This window comes from Erythrolamprus reginae, chromosome 1 (assembly GCF_031021105.1).
Source record: "Erythrolamprus reginae isolate rEryReg1 chromosome 1, rEryReg1.hap1, whole genome shotgun sequence".
Lineage (NCBI taxonomy): Eukaryota > Metazoa > Chordata > Lepidosauria > Squamata > Dipsadidae > Erythrolamprus > Erythrolamprus reginae.
Genome location: NC_091950.1, coordinates 264,067,281 through 264,089,525, shown reverse-complemented (window position 1 = coordinate 264,089,525; position 22,245 = coordinate 264,067,281). Strand labels below are relative to the sequence as shown.

General features: G+C 38.5%; 1 protein-coding gene across 1 annotated transcript in view; it reads left to right on the top strand.

Moving 5' to 3' along the window:
- MYT1L (myelin transcription factor 1 like) overlaps positions 1–22,245 on the top strand; it is a 312,289-nt gene that overhangs the window by 167,306 nt on the left and 122,738 nt on the right. Inside the window, exon 6 of the mRNA XM_070732934.1 lies at positions 19,824–20,179. Within this exon, the coding sequence (XP_070589035.1) occupies positions 19,824–20,179 (356 nt within the window). The remainder of the gene's footprint in view (positions 1–19,823; positions 20,180–22,245) is intronic.

The following is a 22,245-nucleotide window of genomic DNA, read 5'->3' as shown; positions in this document are numbered from 1 at the left end:
CTTTCCTAATTTTGCCTTCCTGATTTTTGTGGTTACTCATTAGAGACTGAAGATCAGACTCCATAGATCCTTGCCTGGAGATAAGGAAAGGCCAGTGTCATGCTTTACTCCACTACATGGAGTAAAATTTGGGTGGCCAGGCCATTCCAGTGAAGCTGTACATTTATGAGGAAGGGAAAATAAATCTCTGGGTGTCAGTTTTTTCCAGGCCTAATGATATATCTGTCCTGGGATTATAACTAAAAGAAAGAATAAACTTCCCCAAAATATTATCTGTTCCCTGGGGCAATAAATTAGGAAGGTCCTGCTGTTTGCCACCATTAGCCAAACTTCTCCTAGTGATGGAACAGACACTGGGCCTTTTAGCTGATTGCACAAAATGGGCAAAATATATATTGAAGTTATTATGGAACTTAGGCCTTAAAAGATTTGAGGTTCATTTCAATAATTTTATCCAATCTCATATTTTCATTTTAGGGGAGGCTTGTTTTCTCTGAACAAACTGAAACCACCAGTGGTGCTGATGGTGAAAATATGTATCTCTTCTCCCATGTGTAAATCTACTTTCACTATTAATTTGAACTACAGTACATTGAAGAATTCATGTGCATAGAGCAATGATGGCAAACCTTTTTTCACTCAGGAGACGAAAGAGAGTTGCATGCACTGTCGCACATGCCCACACCCATAATTCAATGCCTGGGGAGGGCGAAAACAGCTCCCCCTGGAGGCCTTCTGGAGGCTGGAAACAGCCTGTTTCCCAACTTCTGGTGGGCCCAGTAGGCTCATATTTTGGCCTCTCCAGGCTCCAAAGGTTTCTCTAGAGCCAGGGGAAGGTAAAAACACCCTCCTCCATTCCTCTGGAGGCTCTCTGGAAGCAAAAATGCCCTCCCAGAGCCTCTGTGCAAGACAAAAACCAACTGGCTGGCACACACAAGCATGTTGGAGCTGAGCTCACATGGGTATTGGCTCACATGCCAGCAAAAATGGCTCCATATACTACCTGTGGCACCTGTGCCATAGGTTTGACATTACTGGCATAGGGCATCAAAGCAGCTGTGGGTTGCTCTTAGTTCAGCCCGATTCTAAGAATTGGTAGTGCCAGCAATAGGAGGCTGAACCTTTCAGAAGCATCACATGCACGAATGCACGTACAAACAGGTAGTAAAGAGTTTTCGAACCCATTACCGTACCAAAGTATAATGCTTGTGGGATAATTTTTGCTGCCCCAAATCATCATCTTTTAAAAAGATTTTTCCTAATTTTTTTTTAAAAAGAGGCTATGCAATTATTTCTGTTTTTTTAAAGTATATTAATTGCAATACTACAGTTAAAATGAGGGATCTCTATTTTAAGAAATAACCCATCTACTCTCTACCTGGTGTTCACATCTAGACTTTTTAAAAAATGAGAAAAAGAGGGGGAACATTGCGGCAAAGCAACCATTCCTTTTCTTTGCCACTTTGGAAATTCATTTTGTGGCACATTTCACACTTTTTAATCAACATAATCACCTTACTAACTAGTCAAAAACCAAATGTTTCATTTAACCAACCCAGTTTCTCTCTCTCTCTCTCTCTTTCCTTCTATTTAGGCTTTTTACAAAAGAGGGTAGGAAAGTGGAAGAATAAATAATGAAAACTGATTTTTAAAAGTAAATACTGATCCATTTAAGTTTAACTAGCTGTGAAATCTTCTTACTTTCCCTACTGGTTTAAGTGCACCACCCTTGTGCATCCTTTTTCACCCTCTGCGCATGCACAGAATACTTTGCGCATGCACGGAGGGTTAAAAACAAGAAAATGGTGACGTCCAGGTAGGTGGGCACAGCGTTGTGTTGATGCCACTCCTGGTTGTCCAAACCACTGACGGCCACTGCTACCAGTACGCCTGAATCAGGCCGAAGCAGTTGCTTTTCTCCCCTGGGTTTAACTCTCTGAATAAAGAATGGAGTGAAATAGAATGGCTCTGTTTGCAGTAGCATCCTCTTAAGTGTTAGCTGAATGTATCTCTCTGATGAGAAAATCCTTTCTTATTCGAGAACTGCGGAGTTCTCTCTGCTGTTGTGCCTATTCCTCTTCCCCCTCCCCCTCCCCCTTTGCTTCTTATACCTTTTCACCCACTGGTTTGATTGCCATGACTGCAGCCGTGGGTGAATAATTGCCTGTCTTCACAGGAGCATGTTCTGGAGCTAAAGTCGAGTGCTTGCTTCCTGATGTATGCCTCATTTGGATTCTGCCGACAGCCTAGAGGCTGTATTATTCATGCCTTGACACATAGCACTCACTAAAAGCATTGGAACTGGGCCAAGGACTGGCAGGAAGATAGCGGAACATTGCCTTTGCAACAGAAAGAAGCATGTATAATAGAGGGGTGGGGAAGAAAGCAACGGGGGAGGGGAAAATCCTCATACCTTCTTTTTCACCAGTTCTTCATTTGATGGGAATCTGGAGAGAGAGAAAAGAGGGATTCATTTGCATGAAAATAAAGAAGTGATTTCCCCCTCCCCTAAAAAATGATTTCCTTCCTCTTGATTTTGCCTCCCCCCTCCACCCGCTCTCCATCCCACCTCCTTAACACCATGCTTGAAAGTTTAACACAATTTTCCACATTTAATTGCAAAGCTGATTTTAATTAGTAAGGCCCTGCATGTGAAAAATGAAGATTCCACTTGGGTGAGTGTAACACATTGCAGTGTCTGTCGGATGTTCTAATTAATGTATGGCGGCTGTATAACGTAATGCGCGGTGGGATATTTATGAAAAATTCTGGGCACGCAGGCAGTCGATTCTGTATGTTCTGGAGTCCACACAGATAAATAACTATCACCTCCCTCCCTATTATTTATGAGACATCATTGTGCATGCCATCGCTCCATCCATAAAGTTTATGACTTGCCCGTATTTTTTACTATTTGTCAATGATATTATAAATCAGAAGGCAGGATATACATATTTTAATAGTAATTTTAAAGAAAGATTTGGCTATGCAGCCTTCCAGGTGAGCTAAAAGGCGGACGACTCTGATGTACTCTCTTAAACTATACTGAAAGCTCATGGAAATCCTGGGATGAAATGTGGGGGAAGCATGGGTGGGTGGTTGTGTTTAATTTAATACATTCTTATTATAGTTGTTGGGCTATGGCACCCAATACATCATTCCGACATTGATATCAGTCCGAAAGAGTTTGTAACTACCAATATTGTGCTCATAGAACAAACCATAATCAAAATCAAGCAACATTGTGGCTTAACATAATGTGTAGCTGGTCACTTCAAAGACTTATGGATAAGACTTTTTAAAGGTTGTTTCTTTTTGTAAACTAAAGGAACTGAAGACTTATGCCTATGACACATTTGAAAACACAGTTTTTAAAGAGGCGTCCAAGGGACATCAAGATGTTGGCTGCGATTCTGTAATTGAAAGAAAAATCTTTGTAAAATTGAAGCTGTGTTATTAGGCATGTATTTAGTCTGGAGCTTTCATTCATAACCATTCATCTGTTATAAATATTTCCCTGACTCTTAAAGGAGTGCTGTGTGTGTGAGATACAAAATAGAATAGAATATCATATTAATGCAAGTTAAGTATACGGTGGTACCTCTACTTGTGAACTTAATTCATTCTGCGACCTGGTTCTTAAGTAGAAAGATTTGTAAGAAGAAGCATTTTTTTCCTATAGGAATTAATGGGGAAACCACAGGAAGGGTGGAGGCCCTGTTTCCTCCCAGGAGATTCCTAGAGAGGCCCATGGAGGCTTCTCCCTCCTTTTCCGGCCTTGTTTCCTCCTAGGAGATTCCTAGAGAGGCCCCATGGAGGCTTCTCCCCTCCTTTTCCGGCCCTGTTTCCTCCCAGGAGATTCCTAGAGAGGCCCCACGGAGGCTTCTCCCCACCTTTTCTGGCCCTGTTTCCTCCCAGGAGATTCCTAGAGAGGCCCAATGGAGGCTTCTCCCCACCTTTGATGGCTCTGTTTCCTCCCAGGAGATTCCTAGAGAGGCCCCACAGAGGCTTCGCCCTGCCTTTTCTGGTTACAGTTTTGGAGGCTCGGGTTTGTAAGTGGAAAATGATTCTTGAGAAGAGGCAAAAAAATCTTGAACACCCGGTTCTTATCTAGAAAAGTTCGTAAGTAAAGGCGTTTTTAGATAGAGGTACCACTGTACTGCAATTGCTTGAACCATAAAAGAGAATATATATAACTTAGGTTTGAAGTGAGGGGCCTTTCATGCTCATTGAGCTTGGTTGTTTTCTTCAGATGTTTCATTACCAAAATTGGCAACATCATCATTGCTATTAAGGAGAGGGATTTGCTCTCAGTTTATAGTCTAGTGCAGGGGTCCCCAACTCCTGGGCTGCAGTCCACTACTGGGCCGTGAATCTTTTGGAACTGGAGCAATGATGTAGCAGGCAAGTATGTCCATGCGTGCTCCATTTGCATGAGCAGCAGGCGCATGTGCCCATCGCTCGCACAAATGGAGCTGCACATACACTTAACTGCATCCACAAGCACTTGCCTGCCCTTCACACAGAACCATCCCTTCCCCACCACCAGTCCGCAAAGCCAGAATGGTTGGGGAACTCTGTTCTAGTGGCTTCCCTTGTCACCTATATTGATGAGACCAACCCTGGTCATAACAGTCTTAAGCCCTTCCCCACCAATACTGATTTATTCTGGGCAGTACCATTTCTACTGCTATTATAGCGCACAGTTCTCTTTCAACAGTGATTGAACATGGGCAAGATTGGTCATACTGTGTTTTTTCTGTTAGTCCAGTCTGGATTTGGGTTTTGTACAATGGAGCAGTTGATTCTTTTGTCCCGGTTCTTGATGCCAGGACCTTAAATTAAAGCAAAACAGATGAACTGGGGGCAACATCCCTGATAAGGAAGCAGAAACTTCGGAGAGGGGCGGCATACAAATCTAAGTAATAAATAATAAATAAATAAATAAATATTTAAATGTCAAGTTGTATAAGATGTCATTTGCATACATATAATTAATATGTACAATTTTATCACATAAATAATCTCTATTTGTGTATCAAAAATATGCCCGTTAATTGTATTCAAACAGTGAATATTGAGTCCTAAATGGGTCTGGTGCTTATGAGTATTTTGAAATGCACAGATTTATAAGTATGCAGCACTGTGCACAGCGGTGATTCAAACTATGACTGCTGCAGTAAGAAGTGGTTGTGAAAATTCAGGAGCTGAAAATATTTTTATAGTCTGATATGCCTATCTTTGACAGGCCTTTAGATTTGAGAAACATCACAGCATGTATAGTTGGAATCTCTTCCCTTTCAATTAATTCACAAGTATATTGCATCGTATAGGCAGAACAACATTTATTTTATTTATTTCCTGGCTGATTGAAAATTAATCATTAAACAGATCGAAGCAATGCAAATGATATCCCCCCTTCCCCTGTTTTACTCCTCCTGCTTCCATTGATTCAATTATATTCAGTATTCTTTCAGGAACTCAAAGCAGCACCCATACAATTGTTATTGCAATTTCCCCTCCATAACAATTTTGGGAAGTAGTACTGAATGAGCAGAACTCATAACTTACTCCAATTAACTCTGTGGGTTTCCATATTTCAGAGTGGTTTTGCACCTGGGTCTCTGAGTTCTAGCCTGGGATCACAACCTCTATAGCACACCAACTCTTGGGGGTTTTGTGTATTCAAGAGTGCTTCTTTCCAGCATACTTTTTTAATGTTCTTAATCAAGGTTTTTTATTTTGCTTTCTTTTTGATAGTAAAAATGGTAAAAAGCTACAGTCTTTTTTCACAGAGGTTCAGGCCCATGAAATTTTCTGGCTTTAGAAGAAATTGCTATTTCCATTACACAATTCTCATGCAGTACACAATGGGAATTTCTGCACTCCTGGGATCATAGTTCTATTCCCCAAAGGAGATTAATCTAGAAACTAATAGATAATACTATTAGTGTAGCATAAGCAATTATATATTCAAGTTCTTCTTTAATGTAGTAGTCCAAGATGGAATGCTTAGCAAAACCTAATAATAAATTTGGCCTATATTCATATCATACTTTTATAAAGCGCATGTGGCTAATAGGATCATGCGGATATACATCCTGAACTATATTAACTCTTCTTTTCCACAAAATATATTTTCTTAATCTTTATTTCAAGCCACCAAATTCAGGTTATTGTGATTGACTTCAAAAATGTTTCACACTTTTTCCCTAAAGCATTTAACGCTGTACATGTTTGACAAATAGGGAGGTAGTTTATATTTCAAATAGAAATAATTTTTTCCCCAGAAGAATTATGTATCTATCTTTTAACAAGAGAAATCCGGTGGCCTGCTTCTTCACATGTCATACTAACTCAGTTTAGCCATGGTTTATCAAAGAAAATAGAATAATCTGGATTATCAAGTGATTCTGCCCCTTCTGATAAAGAAGGACCAGAGCAGGGTTATTTTGACAGCTATTCTAAGAATCTGCCAGATAAAGTTTTTCAGATTCTGGCTGGTCAGACTCTATGGAATTGACTGAGACATCATCTTCCTGGTTATCTGGGTAGAATTTGAGCCTGTTAGTTCTGAAGAACTAGGTAGGATCCTTGGACTTTGAGCTCTGCCACCTATGTTTTCGAATCATGTCTGGTTGGTTAAGGCCTTCCAGGAGATCCTACTTGTGGTTGGATCCAAGTGATGATGAATGCCATATGGTGGCAAGCAATGGTTCTGCTTACTTTGAAGGAGGTTACGGTTTACTTTTTTTTCAATAGGACATCATTGGATGTAACAAAATAGGTCAATTTTCATACACTCTCCAACTTTCGCTTTTACAGAAGGTTGTTGTGAAGGGTGGGTTTACAGCTCAAAAATTCTTAAAGGGAACAGATTATTTTAGCCTATTATAGTTGAATTTCATCCTGGATTATACTATTGCCATGTCATTGATCATGCCTTGGATGACCTTTGACAAGCTCAGAACAGGGTGGTACATCCATCCCAGCCCTCTTGGTGGTGTTTGATACTATTTATAATAGTACCCTGCTTAGGAGATTGAGAATTGGGATGGGACATAGCATTGCACTGGAGTCTCCCCAGCGGTGGGCTACAAGCCGGAACGCTAAATTGCACTCACCGCCGCAGCTCGTAAGTTCTTGCGGGGCCAGCACGATTTTGCTGCTGCACCTGTGGAGATAGCAAAATCATGCACGGAGCTGTGGGTGCACCCATGAGGGGTTTTTTGCTTCTGTGCATGCCAAAACATGGGCGCACCTGCAGTTCCGTGCACAATTTTGCTACTCGACAGGTGCAGCAGCAAAATCGTGCTGCTGCACCACAAGAACTTACAAGCCACAGCAGCAAGCACAATTTAGCATTCCGGCTCGTAGCCCACTGCTGATTCTCCCCCTTCCTCTGTGGTTGGTTGAAGTTGCTGGGGGAGTGGAAGAAACTGAGTGTTAAGCTTCTGTTTAAGGCTTCATTTTTTTCTCTACTCCCTACTTCTTTGCAACATATTCATGAAGTTGCTAAGCTCATGAGGCCATTTGTCGTTATGGAATATTACTATATATTATCAAGATCATATCTTCTTCTAGTTGTCCAAATGATGCCATCTTTCCCAGTACCTGGAAGCTGCAAGATTCTGGGTCCAAGACTGAGTGACTCTGTGTTTAGGGGTAACTAAGCCTAGACTTCAAGTTCAAACCCCAGTGAAGATATGGCTAGCTGATGAGGCCAGAACAAGGCTGAAATAGATTTATCCTAGTCTCCCTTAATTTTCAAATTCAATCTCTCTCTCTCTCACACACACATACAATGTTGACTGGTGGGTCCATGGCGGAGAGCTTTCTCTGTTGTAGCCCCGGCCCTCTGGAACCAACTCCCCCTGGAGATCTGCACTTCCTCCACTCTCCTTTCCTTTTGAAAGGCATTAAACACATCTATACCAGCAGGCCTAGGGACCATGAGCAGCTTCACTTTGCCCACTTGTATGAAAAAGGAATGATTGTCTGTTTTATTTTGGGGTTTTAGTATTTTTAAGAATATAATTTAGTATTTTTAGAATTTTTAATAGTATTTATTGACATTGTATCTATTTTTATTCTTGTGAGCTGCCCTGAGTTTGTGAGGAGAAGGGTGGCCTATAAATCTTATATATATATACAGTGGTACCTCGACATACGAGTCTAACTCGTTCCAGACCCGAGCTCGTATGTCGATCAACTCGCATCTCGAACGAATGCCTTTAGACTTTGTTTTTCCGCGCCGAGATAACTGGAAGCATGGAATTCTTGCGCCACCTAGTGGAAGCTCGGCTCGTATCCCGAATTTGAGCTCGGGTGTCGAACAGAAATTTTGCTCGCGTCTTGGCTCGTAACTTGGAATACTCGCATGTGGAGCAGCTCGTATCTAAAGGTACTACTGTATAAGATTTATACATATATATATATAATGTCATTATATATATAATGTCATAGGGTAGCTAAACATAATCCAATGAATGTTTTCACTGTGCTTCATATAGATAGAAGACTTGTATTTCCCTTTTGTCAGCAGGTAGCATTCTTCACTTAAATTTCAGACCACTAGTCCATCATCATTTTGGTTAAAAAACAGTTGTAAAAGCAGAATAGGTTTTATAAGTAAATAATTACAGCATTTAAAATGTCTTTCCTGTACCACATCTTTCCAATTTAGGAATCAAATTTCCTATTTATTTCAAAATCTATTATTTCACTCTCCTGAGCCTTCAATTTTGGTCAGATATTTCCTCAGAATACCCCAAAATGCTTAGATGCTGCTTTAACACATAGTTCTGAGCAGATAGTTCTAGGTTGTTTCTTGGAGTTACATTTAACCCTTGTATGCTGTTCGAAAAAAGTTCCTAGTGATATGTTCGGGTCACATACGACCCGGACAGAAAACACTTCATTTGAAGTGCTTATGTTTGGTCAATTTGAAAACTTTTTTCACTTGGAAAGTAGTCTGAACATTTCTGCACACAATGATATGAAAATTGAAATGAAAAAATTAATCCTTATTGGTTTATTTTGCACATAAATGTGCCGCCCCCCCCGTTTTTGTGATTTTTTTTCAATTTATGGATAGTTTTGCTTGCAAAATGCATTCTATTTTACTAAAGTTGGTGTGGGATTGGTAGCTTGAACATTACTGCACACAATGATATGAAAATTGAACTGAAAAAATTAATCCTTATTGGTTTATTTTGCACATAAATGTGCCTCCCCCCGTTTTTGTGAAATAGTCTTTACTTTATGGATAGTTTTGCTAGCAGAATGCATTCTATTTTGCTAAAGTTGGTGTGGGATTTGTAGCTTGAACATTTCTGAACATAATGATATGAAAATTGAACTGGAAAAATTGATGCATATTGGTTTACTTTGCATATAAATTTATTTCAATTTATATAAAAATTATGCTGTTAATTTCAAACTTACATACTTTTTTTTAGTAAAATGGATTTCTTTCATAAAATTAGTTATCTGGCTACAATGTGGTTGATTTTCAAAAGGATATTCCAAATATTTATAGACAAATATGTATAAACAGTGACAATAATGGCACACAGCAAGGCCGGGGGGGGGTGGCCCTTTTGTGGCAAAAATAAACCAATAAGAACCATTTTTTTCAGTTCATTTATATTTTTCTCATGTTCAGAAATGTTCAATTTAGTATATCAAACCTTTTGGGGGAAAATTCCTTAGGGATTTGTAGCCTTAAAAAATATAAATTGACACGAAATTCAGAAAGGATGGGGGGAGGGGCTTTTTGATGAAAATAAAAATATAAGTCTCAATTTTTCCAGTTCAATTTTCATATCATTATGTTCATAAATGTTCAAACTAGTTTTCCAGTTGAAAAAGTTTTCAAAAAGATTAAATTCAAGTACCTAAAAAAAATATTTTTGGTCCTGTCATATACGAACAGAAACAGATTTTAAGTTATGATTTTTTTTTGCCCAGAAAACAATTAGCCACCACCCCAAAAATATTTTTTGATGACCAGCATTGTTAAATTGAGTAAATGAATGCCTAAGATTTTAAAGAATATTTCGGATTTGGAGCATAAAAAAATAAAAAGTGAAAATGATTGCAAGCAGCCGAGGGGGGGGGGAGGCCTTATTTCTGATGTTAAAAAACCAGTAAGAATCATTTTTTTCAGTTCCTTTATATTTTTCTTATATTCAGAAATGTTCAAGCTACCAATCCCACACCAACTCCAGTAAAATAGAATGGATTTTGCAAGCAAAACTATCCATAAATTGAAAAAAAATCACAAAAACGGGGGGGGCGGCACATTTATGTGCAAAATAAACCAATAAGGATTAATTTTTTCATTTCAATTTTCATATCATTGTGTGCAGAAATGTTCAGACTACTTTCCAAGTGAAAAAAGTTTTCAAATTGACCAAACATAAGCACTTCAAATGAAGTGTTTTCGGTCCGGGTCGTATGTGACCCGAACATAACATTAGGAACTTTTTTTGCTCAGCAAAAACTAAGCCCCCCACCCCCCCAAAAAAATTCTCATAGAGAGAACCCCTGAAATGATGAAAAGTCATGAAATTTCAAGTTTCAGATATGCAGGGAAAATTTTTTACAGGGACTCAAACTTGGCTTCGGGTCACATACGACCCGAACAGAACAGCAGGGTTAAAGCAAAATAAAAAATCATCTACCCCAGTTCCAGTACAGCTAACCTACTTCACTCCAGCACCAGTCTTAGCTGTTATTCTTCAGTTGTCCCAACTTCATGGCAGTCATCTATAGCTGCCACTTCTTGCCGTGGCTGAAAGGGTAAAAGAACCCTGGGCCAGACAGGAGAGCTTTGACTCTACTCAACCTCACAGGGTCCCCCTCTTTGCTTCACTGCCCTTACAAGGTGACTTTGGCTCCATCTGGAACCAACAAACAAGAATTATGCAGCACAGGGAATGCGGACACCTGTTCCTCTGTGTTTGAAAATGCCGTAACATCAACCAGAAGTCCTCCATCTTACATTCTTAACTCCATCTTCCCAGACATAGTTGCTGTATAATGTTCACTTTTGTAAGCCCCCCCAGAGTCATTGTGAGTGAGTAGACAGCTATAAAAATTATCTAAAGGAATAAATAATTTTGGAATGCTGATGGCCCCCTGGCTTTTGTTTGAAAAGCAAGTGGCAACAGGAAGATCTTTATCCAATTCCATCTCATGTTCCTGTTGCACTACTTTTAGATCAGGAGACTCAGTTCATGGTCATTCAAACCTTGGTTATTTTCCTTTGGGGCTATTGCTACGTACTCTACCTGGGGCTGAAAAGCATTTGGAAGCTATAACTGATCCAGAATCAATGAAACATGCAGTTTGGAACACACTACAATGCTCCCATTTCTGTTACATGAGCTGCAACTAGGCAGAAAATCACTTTTCCCCGAACACCATCACTCTGCTAAACCAATAATTCCCTCAACACTGTCAAACTATTCACTAAGGCTGCATTACTATTACTATTAGCTTTCTCATCGTTCCTATCACCCATCTCCTCCCACTTATGCATGACTGTAATCCTGTTGCTTGTAGTATCTTGATTATTTATATTGATACTCTTTCCTAGTATGATTTGATTGCTTATTGTTGATTACTATCATTAAATGTTATACCTTGTGATTCTTGGTGAATGTATCTTGTCTTTTTATGTACACTGAGAGCATATGTACTAAAGACAAATTCCTTGTGTGTCCAATTCCATTCCATTCCATTCCATTTTGATTCATAATAGGCTTCCAGGTACAATTCAAAACTCGATAGTCTCTTTTAAATTGAGACTGATTGCAGGACTTCTAAGATAAATGAATTAATTAAAATGATCCACCTTTGGTGCCTAATGGAGCTGAATGAATTCCAATAATTTCTGCAATAAAACTTTCTTCATTTCAATGTAATAATTTATAGCATTTAAAAATAAAACTACAGTATAATTAAACTGTTGGAATTTTGTAAGTCTTGCTGGAAATTACTCAAAAATCTTCAAGGCTTACTATTGCCATATTATCTGATGAGAAATGAGATAGGTAGTTCTGGAGAAGTCCTACTTTGGGTTTAAAACCGGATTATTCGTGAATTCCTCCACTTAGCCATTTGCATTCTTGGATCCTAAAAATACATACAGACACACGTGCATGCATGTACTTAAAACCAAAATTATTTCCCAATTGCAATATAATTTGGATGCATTCAGTTCTTCAATTACATAGTAAAATGAACATATATTTGATGTTACAAAGCTAGTGGAAATATAGTGATCAGATTGGCCTTGGTCATAACTAGCAATTTCTGTTTTGAAATATTTATGGTTAACACTAATATAGTTATAGAATTCTTAAGGAAAAAATAGTAAATAGCAGGTGTGTCCCAACAGAGTAAATTCCTCACTTTGTATCTGCTCTTCTTGCTTTGCAAGTGAACTTTGGGAGAAATAAACCATTCTAATAGCAGAATCTAAGAGCATGCAGAGATTATATTTCTCTGTGTATCATTATTTTCTGGAAAATATAGTGCAATACAGATTGATTGAAAATAGTCTTTGAATACTGACAGCAAATTGAGAAGTATGTGAAATCATGCTGAGCTTTATTTCATTTTCTTGTAAAATGCAGGCAGGCAAAATGATGAAGAAGCTCACAAACTAAAGGAAAGGAATATATGACAGAATTTGTAATCAATGTAATTACAGATAATGCCTAAGGAAGAATGAACACATTTCCATTGTATCTCACCTCTGATTCTTGTGAAATAGTTCAGATTTGTGAAGATTCAAACTTCTGCTTTAGAGACACATGGTTGAGACAAATCTCACAGGTAACCTGGACTAGTCAAATGCACTGTTCATCAGTGCATAGAAGTGCTATGTCAGTGAAGGTGAACCTATGGCACACGTGCCACAAATGGCACATAGAACCATATGAAAAGGCACACGAGGTGTTACCCAATGTTGCTATCTTCTATAAGAAATCTCTGAACCTAAATATAGTACAAGTTAAACATGAACTTCAACTTCCTGAAACTATCATCTGTGAATTGACCTTAGGCACCACAGTTCACTTCCTTTTATGTTATAGAGTGCCTGATTATGACATCTCACATGTAAACAAGCTAACCTCATTACTAACTTGGGCAGCCTCCTACTCACATCCTCTTATATTTGTTGGTGACCTAAACCTACCACATATAAATTGGGCCCTAAACGAATGTATAGCTGAATCCATACATTCAACCCTATTATTAGTCTAGGACTAGATCAACTTGTTACTGATAATAGAAGACTCAACATTTGTCTAGACCTCATCTTCTGCAACAGTTTACACTCAATTTAGAGACTACAAACAAAAGAACCTTTTTCCAACAGCGACCATAACACAATAGAATTCTGTCTTAACTTACGTCCTTTTAGAAACCACCTTAACAAAGTGACAACCAATTACAACTTTAAAAAGGTCAGCTATGATATCATTGATGCATACCTTTCATCTCTTGATTGGCATGCTATATTCTCTGGCTGTATCACAACTGAAAACTATTACAATACATTTTTACGTGAAATCCAAAGAACCATTAAATTATATGTAGCTCTAATTTCCACTAAAACCAAGAAAAATAAATTACCCATAAAAATAAGAAAGCTTCAATTTTTTTAAAAAAAGACTTCTTTGGTGTAAAAACAAAACAGGATATGTTTCAGATTTTAAAAGCCATTATAAAAATTTATGTCACCAAATTAAGACTGAATGTACTAATTACTAATAGAATTCTATTCTATTCTATTCTATTCTATAAAAATAAATAAAAACAACTAAAATTGGTCTCAATAGAATTTCTGCAATACAGAATGGGTTATTATATGGATATTATAGAATATAATTCTTTATTGTCCAAGTGTGATTGCACACACAAGGAATTTATCTTTGGTGCATATGCTCTCAGTGTATATAAAATAAAAATATGCATTTGTCAAGAATCATGAGTTGTACAACACTTAATGATTGTCATAGGGTCAAATAAGCAATGAGGGAACAATCAATATTAGTAAAAATCTTAAGGATACAGGCAACAGTTACAGTCATACAGTCCTAAGTGGGAGGAAATGGGTGATAGCACTGATGAGAAAAAAACTAGTAGTAATAGTAGTGCAGACTTAGTAAATCTTTTGACAGTGTTGAGGGAATTATTTGTTTAGCAGAGTGATAGTGTTCGGCAGAAAACTGTACTTGTGTCTAGTTGTCTTGGTGTGCAGTGCTCTGTAGTGGCGTTTTGAAGGTAGGAGTTGAAACAGTTTATGTCCAAGATGCGAGGGGTCAGTAAATATTTTTACAGCCCTCTTTTTGACTCGTGCAGTATACAGGTCCTCACCAGAAGGCAGGTTGGCAGCAATTGTTTTTTCTGCAGTTCTGATTATCCTCTGAAGTCTGTGTTGGTTTTGTTGGGTTGCAGACTTAATGATTCCTCTGCAGAACTGTATCAGCAGCTCCTTGGGCAATTTGAGCTTCCTGAGTTGTAAGAACATTCTTTGTTGTGCTTGTTTGATGATGTTTTTGATGTTAGGTGACCATTTTACGTCTTGAGCTATGATGGGACCTAGAAATTTGAAGGTCTCTACTGTTGATACAGATTAGTTTGTGTTCTGCTCAAACCTCCCTGGAAATAAGTGGCCAATAAATTTAAATAACAATAATAGAATAAGAATAATTAGTGTAATCATTCCACCTCTATAAAATTTTCCCACAAAATATTAATTGCCAGCAAATATTTGCCCACCAGGTGTATCACAATATCGTGTGAAATTTGGTTAATATTTTATTAAACATAGTTAATATCAAAAAGTTGTTATATTATGCTATGTTTATGATATACCAAATATTCATAATGAGCCTATTCCTCCTTTTGCTACTGTGTGTCGTGTTTAATTTTTTTTATCTGTTGCCAGAATTAATTTGATTTTCTGCTTCACCTCATTGCCTGATTCTGATCATTAAGTTAATCAGCAGCACAGTATGTATCATAGTTATCTAAGGAACAGTCCAGATTTTTAATCTTTCAATTGTTGGTAATCAGATTTATAATTTTTCAGTTGTGATAAGTCAATGGGCCCAAATTATTTTCATGGCTTCTCTTTAGATTCCACCTAAAAAGAATGAATGTTTCTGTGCGACAGAGATCATAGATCATAGACCGCCTCCTGCCGCACGAATCCCAGCGACCGATTAGGTCCCACAGAGTGGGCCTTCTCCGGGTCCCGTCAACTAAACAATGTCGATTGGCGGGCCCCAGGGGAAGAGCCTTCTCTGTGGCGGCACCGGCTCTCTGGAACCAACTCCCCCCAGAGATTAGAACTGCCCCTACTCTTCCTGCCTTCCGTAAACTCCTTAAAACCCACCTTTGCCGTCAGGCATGGGGGAATTGAAACATCTCCCCCTGGGCACATTTAATTCATACATGGTATGCTTGTGTGTGTGTCTGCTAGTATATGGGTTTTTTTTAATCTTTAAATATTTTAATTAATTGGATTATTTATGATTTGTTTCACTTGTTGTGAGCCGCCCCGAATCTTCGGAGAGGGGCGGCATACAAATCCAAATAATAAATAAATAAATAAATAAATAAATAAATAAATAAATAAATAAATAAATAAATAAATAAATAAATAAATAAATAAATAAATAAATAAATAAATAAATAAATAAATAGATTGCTGAGTTGGTGCAAGTGTTTATTTTGCTATCACTACATGGGTCAGGAAATGAATGTGTCCATAGATATTGAAACACTCAAGGCCTCTTCTCACATTATTTTACAGGTTGAAGTGCTCTCTTACTAATCGCAGGAAAGCAGTTTATTTTCAAAGCCAATCTACAACCAGCTGTTCCCATATTTTTGGAGCACTTATTTTTCTCCAATAAGAATAACTTTCCAGACAATATTTTCATTAGGAGTTGTGTTTTGCAGGTGAATCCCATTTAAAAAACACATTTTTAAAGGCAAATTTAAGCTAATTGATTACCTTGTATTTAAATTCCAGCAATGTCAAAACAGTCATAACAGTGTAAAGAAGGCACTGGCTCTCACCAGATTTGGAAGGACTAAGAAATAGCATGGCTACTTTTAGAACCATTCATAACTAAATCCTTTCCTCCTAGTCTCAGATCAATGACAATGTTGCAATGCCGTGAAGGTGTATATCTGCATAAATTAGTTAATAGGACATGGAAACCTGCCCTACAGAAATTCCTTGGGATAAGAGCAAGAAAGTTGGGTTTTCTCGCTGCAGAGTCAGCCTCTCCAATTTAATAATGTTGCTCTTCAAATTGAATTGGAACTGCTGTGTACAAGAATTTTCTCCACGTAGGACCTTCTTCCTGTTGTCAGGAATGCTTACTAAACTGAATGCACCCAACATTAACATAATGTTCCTAACCTAAAGTTAGTGGTGGTGGGGTTTCTTTGTGATCATTATGATGTGCTCATGAAGACTGTAGGTCTGAACCTCCTTCTAATGTTACTAGTAGAAAGAATAGGTGAAATAGAAAACTGGTCACACAATTGAATGGATTTCCTTCAGGTGCCAGGATATTTCTGTTTTTTCCCCTCCTTATAAGTAATTGAACTGAATGGAATAGAAAGATAAAACCGGTTTGAAGTCTCACTTGGGGAGACCACAAAAGTTTAGTTTAGTTTAGTTTAGTTTAATCAGATTTGTATGCCGCCCCTCTCCGCGGACTCGGGGCGGCTTGTCATCCTTTTAAGCTGTGGTCCTATATACTGTACTCTGAAATAAATCTCATTTGAGCTTCTATTTTTAAGAACACAAATATAATTTCACCGTTAACTTCCATCTTCTGAAATCATTGAAGGTATTTGCATAGTAAGCACATACCCCAAAGCGTCTTACTGAAAGAACCGAAAGAACAGGGAGCTCATAACTCTATTATTGGTGTGAAATATATAGCAATGCAAGAGTGTCTTTCCACTCTAATTCATAAACAGTGCAGGTTCTATTTTACTAGCAGAAAAGATGTACCAAGCATTTAAAGAAAGTTGCCACAAAAAAGACCAAGGCTTTTTTTCTTCTATTATCTGATTTATATATATATATAAAACATTTTTAAAAAATAATTATTCATTCATTCATTCATTCATTCATTCATTCATTCATTCAATTTTTATGCCACCCAACTCCCTAGAGACTCTGGGCGGCTTACAACCAAAAATATAACACCCAAATACTGTAGTACTAAAAACCTATAAACCAATTTAAAAACAATTAAAATAAAACTGTGAAATCCGTGCATACTATTTATGGCCGGATCTCGATGGTTACCATCATCAGATCAATGGCCCCAGGCCTGCCAGAAAAGCCAGGTCTTTAATGCTTTCCAGAAAGCCAGTAGAGTGGGGGTAGTCTGGATCTCAGAAGGTAACTGGTTCCAGATAGTTGGAGCAGTCACAGAAAAGGCCTTCTGCAGACGCACCAGCCGACACTCTTTAGCTGACAGGACCTGGAGAAGACCAGTGCCACAGAGGGATTGCAAAGGCACAATCTGATCCAATGCTCCTGATGATGCTCTGTTCCAGGCTACCACCAGGGACTCAGCCAGATTGTGGACATGAGAGCCAGGTATTTCCCCAAGCTCCTTCTGGAACCCTACAGGGTCCATTAGAAGTCTGGGGTGGAATCACTTAATCAGTTTTGCCTCCTTGCAATGGGGGAATGGTGCCTTAAAGTCTAACCTCAGCAGGAAATGATATTACGATGACAAGGGAGAAGCATCTATACTGCTTAAATCCAGATCATGTCTCTACTACCCTGAGAGGAACACTAGGTCAGGTGTCCCATCCCCCCCCATGGGTTGGACCATGAATTACTTTGGACAGGTCCATGGTTGTCATGGAAGCCATGAACTCCTGAGCTGTGTCCAATGATTAGCCGAGTGATGGTAAGTTGAAGTCCCCTAGCATCATAAGCCTAGGGAACTCCACTGCCAGCCTGGCTACCACTCTAGCAGTGTAGGCAGGGTTGTTGCAACACAGCTGAGAGGCAGGTGCATCAACAACAAACCCAACTGAACCCCTGAGTCCAACCCCAGGAGGAGAGATTTGCACCCAACAAACTCTGGGGCAGGGATCCTGCAAGGGCAAAGACAATAATAACCTGGACAAAAATTGCCACTCCTCCACCCCTTTCCTGGAGTTACAGCTGATGTAATACCTGAAACTCCTCAGGGTACATCTCCGAGAGGGGATCACCCCCCTCATGGCTCAGTCAGGTGTCGGTTATGCATGCCAGGTCTGCCCCCTCCTCCAGGAGTAATTCTCGAATGAGGCGTGCCTTGTTAACAACATTAAACAATAGCAGCCCGAGGCCAGGGCCCTGATATCCCATGTCCCCAGATATACGAGGCAAACCCAATGAACCAGAATCAGAGGGGCTGGAACAAGTAATCGCTCTAAGACAGCGAATCCTGGTTCCCCAAGAGCGGCCTTCCAACACACACACACATGGCTTCCATACCTACCTCTCCCAGTCATAACTGTGATACTCCAGCTCTCCAATGTCCTGGAGATCTCCACCCTACCCCATCGACCTCCCTCCTCCCCAGCAGGCAAACTCACATAAAGCTGGGGGTCATATCTGTGTACCATCTGCTTCTGTTTGCACACTCAGCAGAGGGGACTCTCTTCTTTGCCCCCAGCTCCGTCAGCCACTCTAAACCAACTCTCTCCATCCCAACCCCCCCCCCCCCCCCGATCCACTCCTCACCCCAATATAAAAAATTAATTTATGAGTTATAAAATATGATTAAAATAGTAAAATTATATACTAAAATATGTTTATAAATACAACCCTAGGGAATGGAGCTGGTGTTGCAGCAGAAAGGCCTCAAATCCGTCAGCACACAGAACGACACAGGTTGCGAGGCGATAAATGACTGTTCTTTTAACCCCTGCACAACCCCTACACTTTTTATCAAGTGATCTATTGTTATTAAGCACTAAACCTTTAGTTTGTTGCTGAAATTGGTTCTCTACAGCCTGTGTACACCTGTTGTTAATTTTTTTTTTTAAAGAACCTCTTTATCATCCAGCTAGCAGAATGATGACAAAGTCTGCAATCTTGCAGGCATGGAAATAAGTCTCATTAATCTCAGCAAAGCTTATTTCTGAGCATGCTACTTAACAGAATTTCTTATATAGGATTGTGCTACTATTTATAGCTCAGGAGTAATATGTAATTAGGTGACTGAATAAGAGATTCTTCTTAGAACTCTCTGCATGAATGGATACATTGGATGGAAACTGGGTGTCTTGGTTTGCTGAAAAGTTATACTGAACCACATATAGTCTTCATGCAAAAACTTGAAGAGTTTGGTTGAATGATTGCAGCTTTATAATGAACATACTGGTTTGCTTCTCTTTTAGTGATTTGCAACTTCGATCAGGGTCTCTTCAATACCAGATTTGTATATTTGAGAGAACACATTAGAAATAGTAATATTAATTAATGATTGAGAAAAGCAGGAAGCCCCCTGGATAATGATATCTATTCTGTAAAAGATTTTGCATTGATTCTAGTTAAAAAGGCAATAAAATGAAAGGTTAATAAGAATTTCTATAATTGCTGTTCAATGTTAATTTCAGGTATATGGCCAAACATTTTAATCTCTCCCACGGTTTTTATGGAAGAAAATATATATAGCAAATTGCTTCAAAGCTTTTCCCCCCTTTTGACTGGTGATCTGGTAGAGAGTATAATAACACATGTATTAATTCTTTCTGAACAGTGTTTATGGCTGTCCTTTGGCAAAAAAAAGAAAAACCCAAGAGAAACAACCCCAAGAGCCTGCTCCAAAAAGAAAACCATTTGTGATGAAAACGGACAACTCTTCAGTAGATGAATGTTATGAAACAGATGGAACTGAAGAAATGGATGATAAAGAAGAAGAGGAGGAGGAGGAGGAGGAGGAGGAAGAGGACTATTCTGATGATAATGAAGAACAAGGTGATGAGGAAGAGGAGGATGAAGAAGTAGATAGGGAAGAAGAGGAGGAAGAAGAGGAAGAGGAGGAGGAAGAAGCAGATGAAGTTGAGGAGGAGGAAGATGAAGATGAAGAAGAAGAGGATGAGGAAGAAGAAAGTGGTAATGAACAGTGTAATTAATAAAAAAACATTCCATGTGCATTTTGTGTTAATCTTCCAGGATGGAACGGTGAGATTTAACAGTGTATCTTTCATTACAACTAAGAGAAAGCATTTTTGTGCTTAATCTCCCTGCTCCATGCTGACAACCATTAGCACCGTGTTCTCTGAATAATAACCTGAGACTACTGCCTTAGAAATAGCTCTTGACTCAGCTCTTGGATCAGCTTTCAGAGTGAATAGCTTAGTGATGAGATGTGCCAAACATTCCTGCAGAGATGTGGGACTATGCTGATGTCTATAGTTATCCATTCCAGAATAATAACAAAAGAGATGTGGAAGTAAATGATTACATATGGACATACCTATATTAACTATTTTTGTAGACAACTGTTTGCTACAGTGGTCTTCTATAAAGCAGTTATTTGCTTCTGATAAGTATATGTTCATATGTCTGCAGGTATACTTGGCATTGCAATATGAAACTTCCCTTTGGAAAATTCAAGCAGATAGCTAGGTTTAGAGAAGGGGCAAATTAAACATACTTTGGTTCTTTGAGACTTGGATGTTGTGTACTTTAGCTGACTTTAAAAATGATGGAGATTGATATACGTAGAACCCCTATTTTAAAACTTTTATGTATGCACTCAGTGACAAGTAGACATTCATTAATTGTTAAGGTAACATATTGCCACTGCAATTAAGCCAGGGGATTTAAAAAAATGTTTTCATGTTATTATGGATTCTAAAGATAACTGGTGTTTCCAAACATTGCAAGCACTAGTTTCTGACTGTTTAACTTAAGAAACCCTGCAATAACTAGATCATGAGATAATGCCATGAAAATTAACATACATGCAAAAATTAATGAGCTATCTAAAAAATATTTTGTTCCCATTTCCAGGGAACACGTTTTTGATTGGGTAGATTCACCTTTCTAAGCAATAAAAATATAAGAAAAGTTTCAGCACTCCTCAGTCGGATTCCTCTTAGGAGCCAGGTATGAAAGTTGTCTGATTTTTGTTTTTGTAGAATTTTATTAGGCAAGAACTAAAAAAGAGAGAGACAGAAATGCTTTATAAAAGCAAAACTAATTCACTTCTCCAAATTCTGAAGAAAAAGAAGATAATGAAGCTTTTTGCCAAACAGCAGGAAAGGGATATTTTATATTCTGTTAATTTAGTGTGTATGAAAAGGAGGGATGTCTTTAATCATTTATCAAAGGTTAACTATACAAATAGGATGATAAAGTTATGTCTCAATAATTTGGGGGTTTGCATTCTTAGCTATAATATAATGCTAAAAAATTGGAGTGAAGTTTACTTCTGAGCATACATGCATAGGTAAGAAAGTGCAGTGCTAATATTCATTTGCATACAGATAAACTTAACTATGTTAGGCATGCTACAAAACTCTGGCCCCAAGTCCCTCTACACTTGATTCTCTTTTGAATACTCATGAATTCAATATAAAAGTTTTTTTAAAAAAAATCTGCAATTGAATGCCACTAAAGACACTTGAGGACTTTCAGAAAGCATTCTCAGCTGTGCCTATGTACAGAACCTCTTTCAGATGTACCTGTGGAACATCAAGGACTTAGGAATATTTGGGGTAAATTAGCTGAAATATTATCTGTTTTTCTTCTGCGGGCAAATAAATGCCTGCCTGGAGCTTTAACTGAAAAGAAATCTATGCTATTGAATACAATATGAGAATCAAAAATTTAAATTGCAGAGATTTTATGTAATAAAGTTGCTGCTCATTCTACATAAAGGAATACCTTACTTTTAGTGATGAGCGAACCCAACGGTGTTCTGGTTCGGCAAGTTCGGACGAACTTTACGCAAAATTCGGCCGAACCCGAACTTGAACGGGAAATCCCACCAAGAGATTCTGGGGGCGGAGCTTTGACGTCACGTATACCGGCAGGTTGCTAAGGATGCCAAGGTGATCACTTCCTGGATTCCATGTTTATTTTTACGTGAAAGGACTGCCCTTTGGTTGCAGCGCCGCTGCGGTGTCCTTTCACGTAAAAATAACAATGTTTATTTTTACGTGAAGACCTCC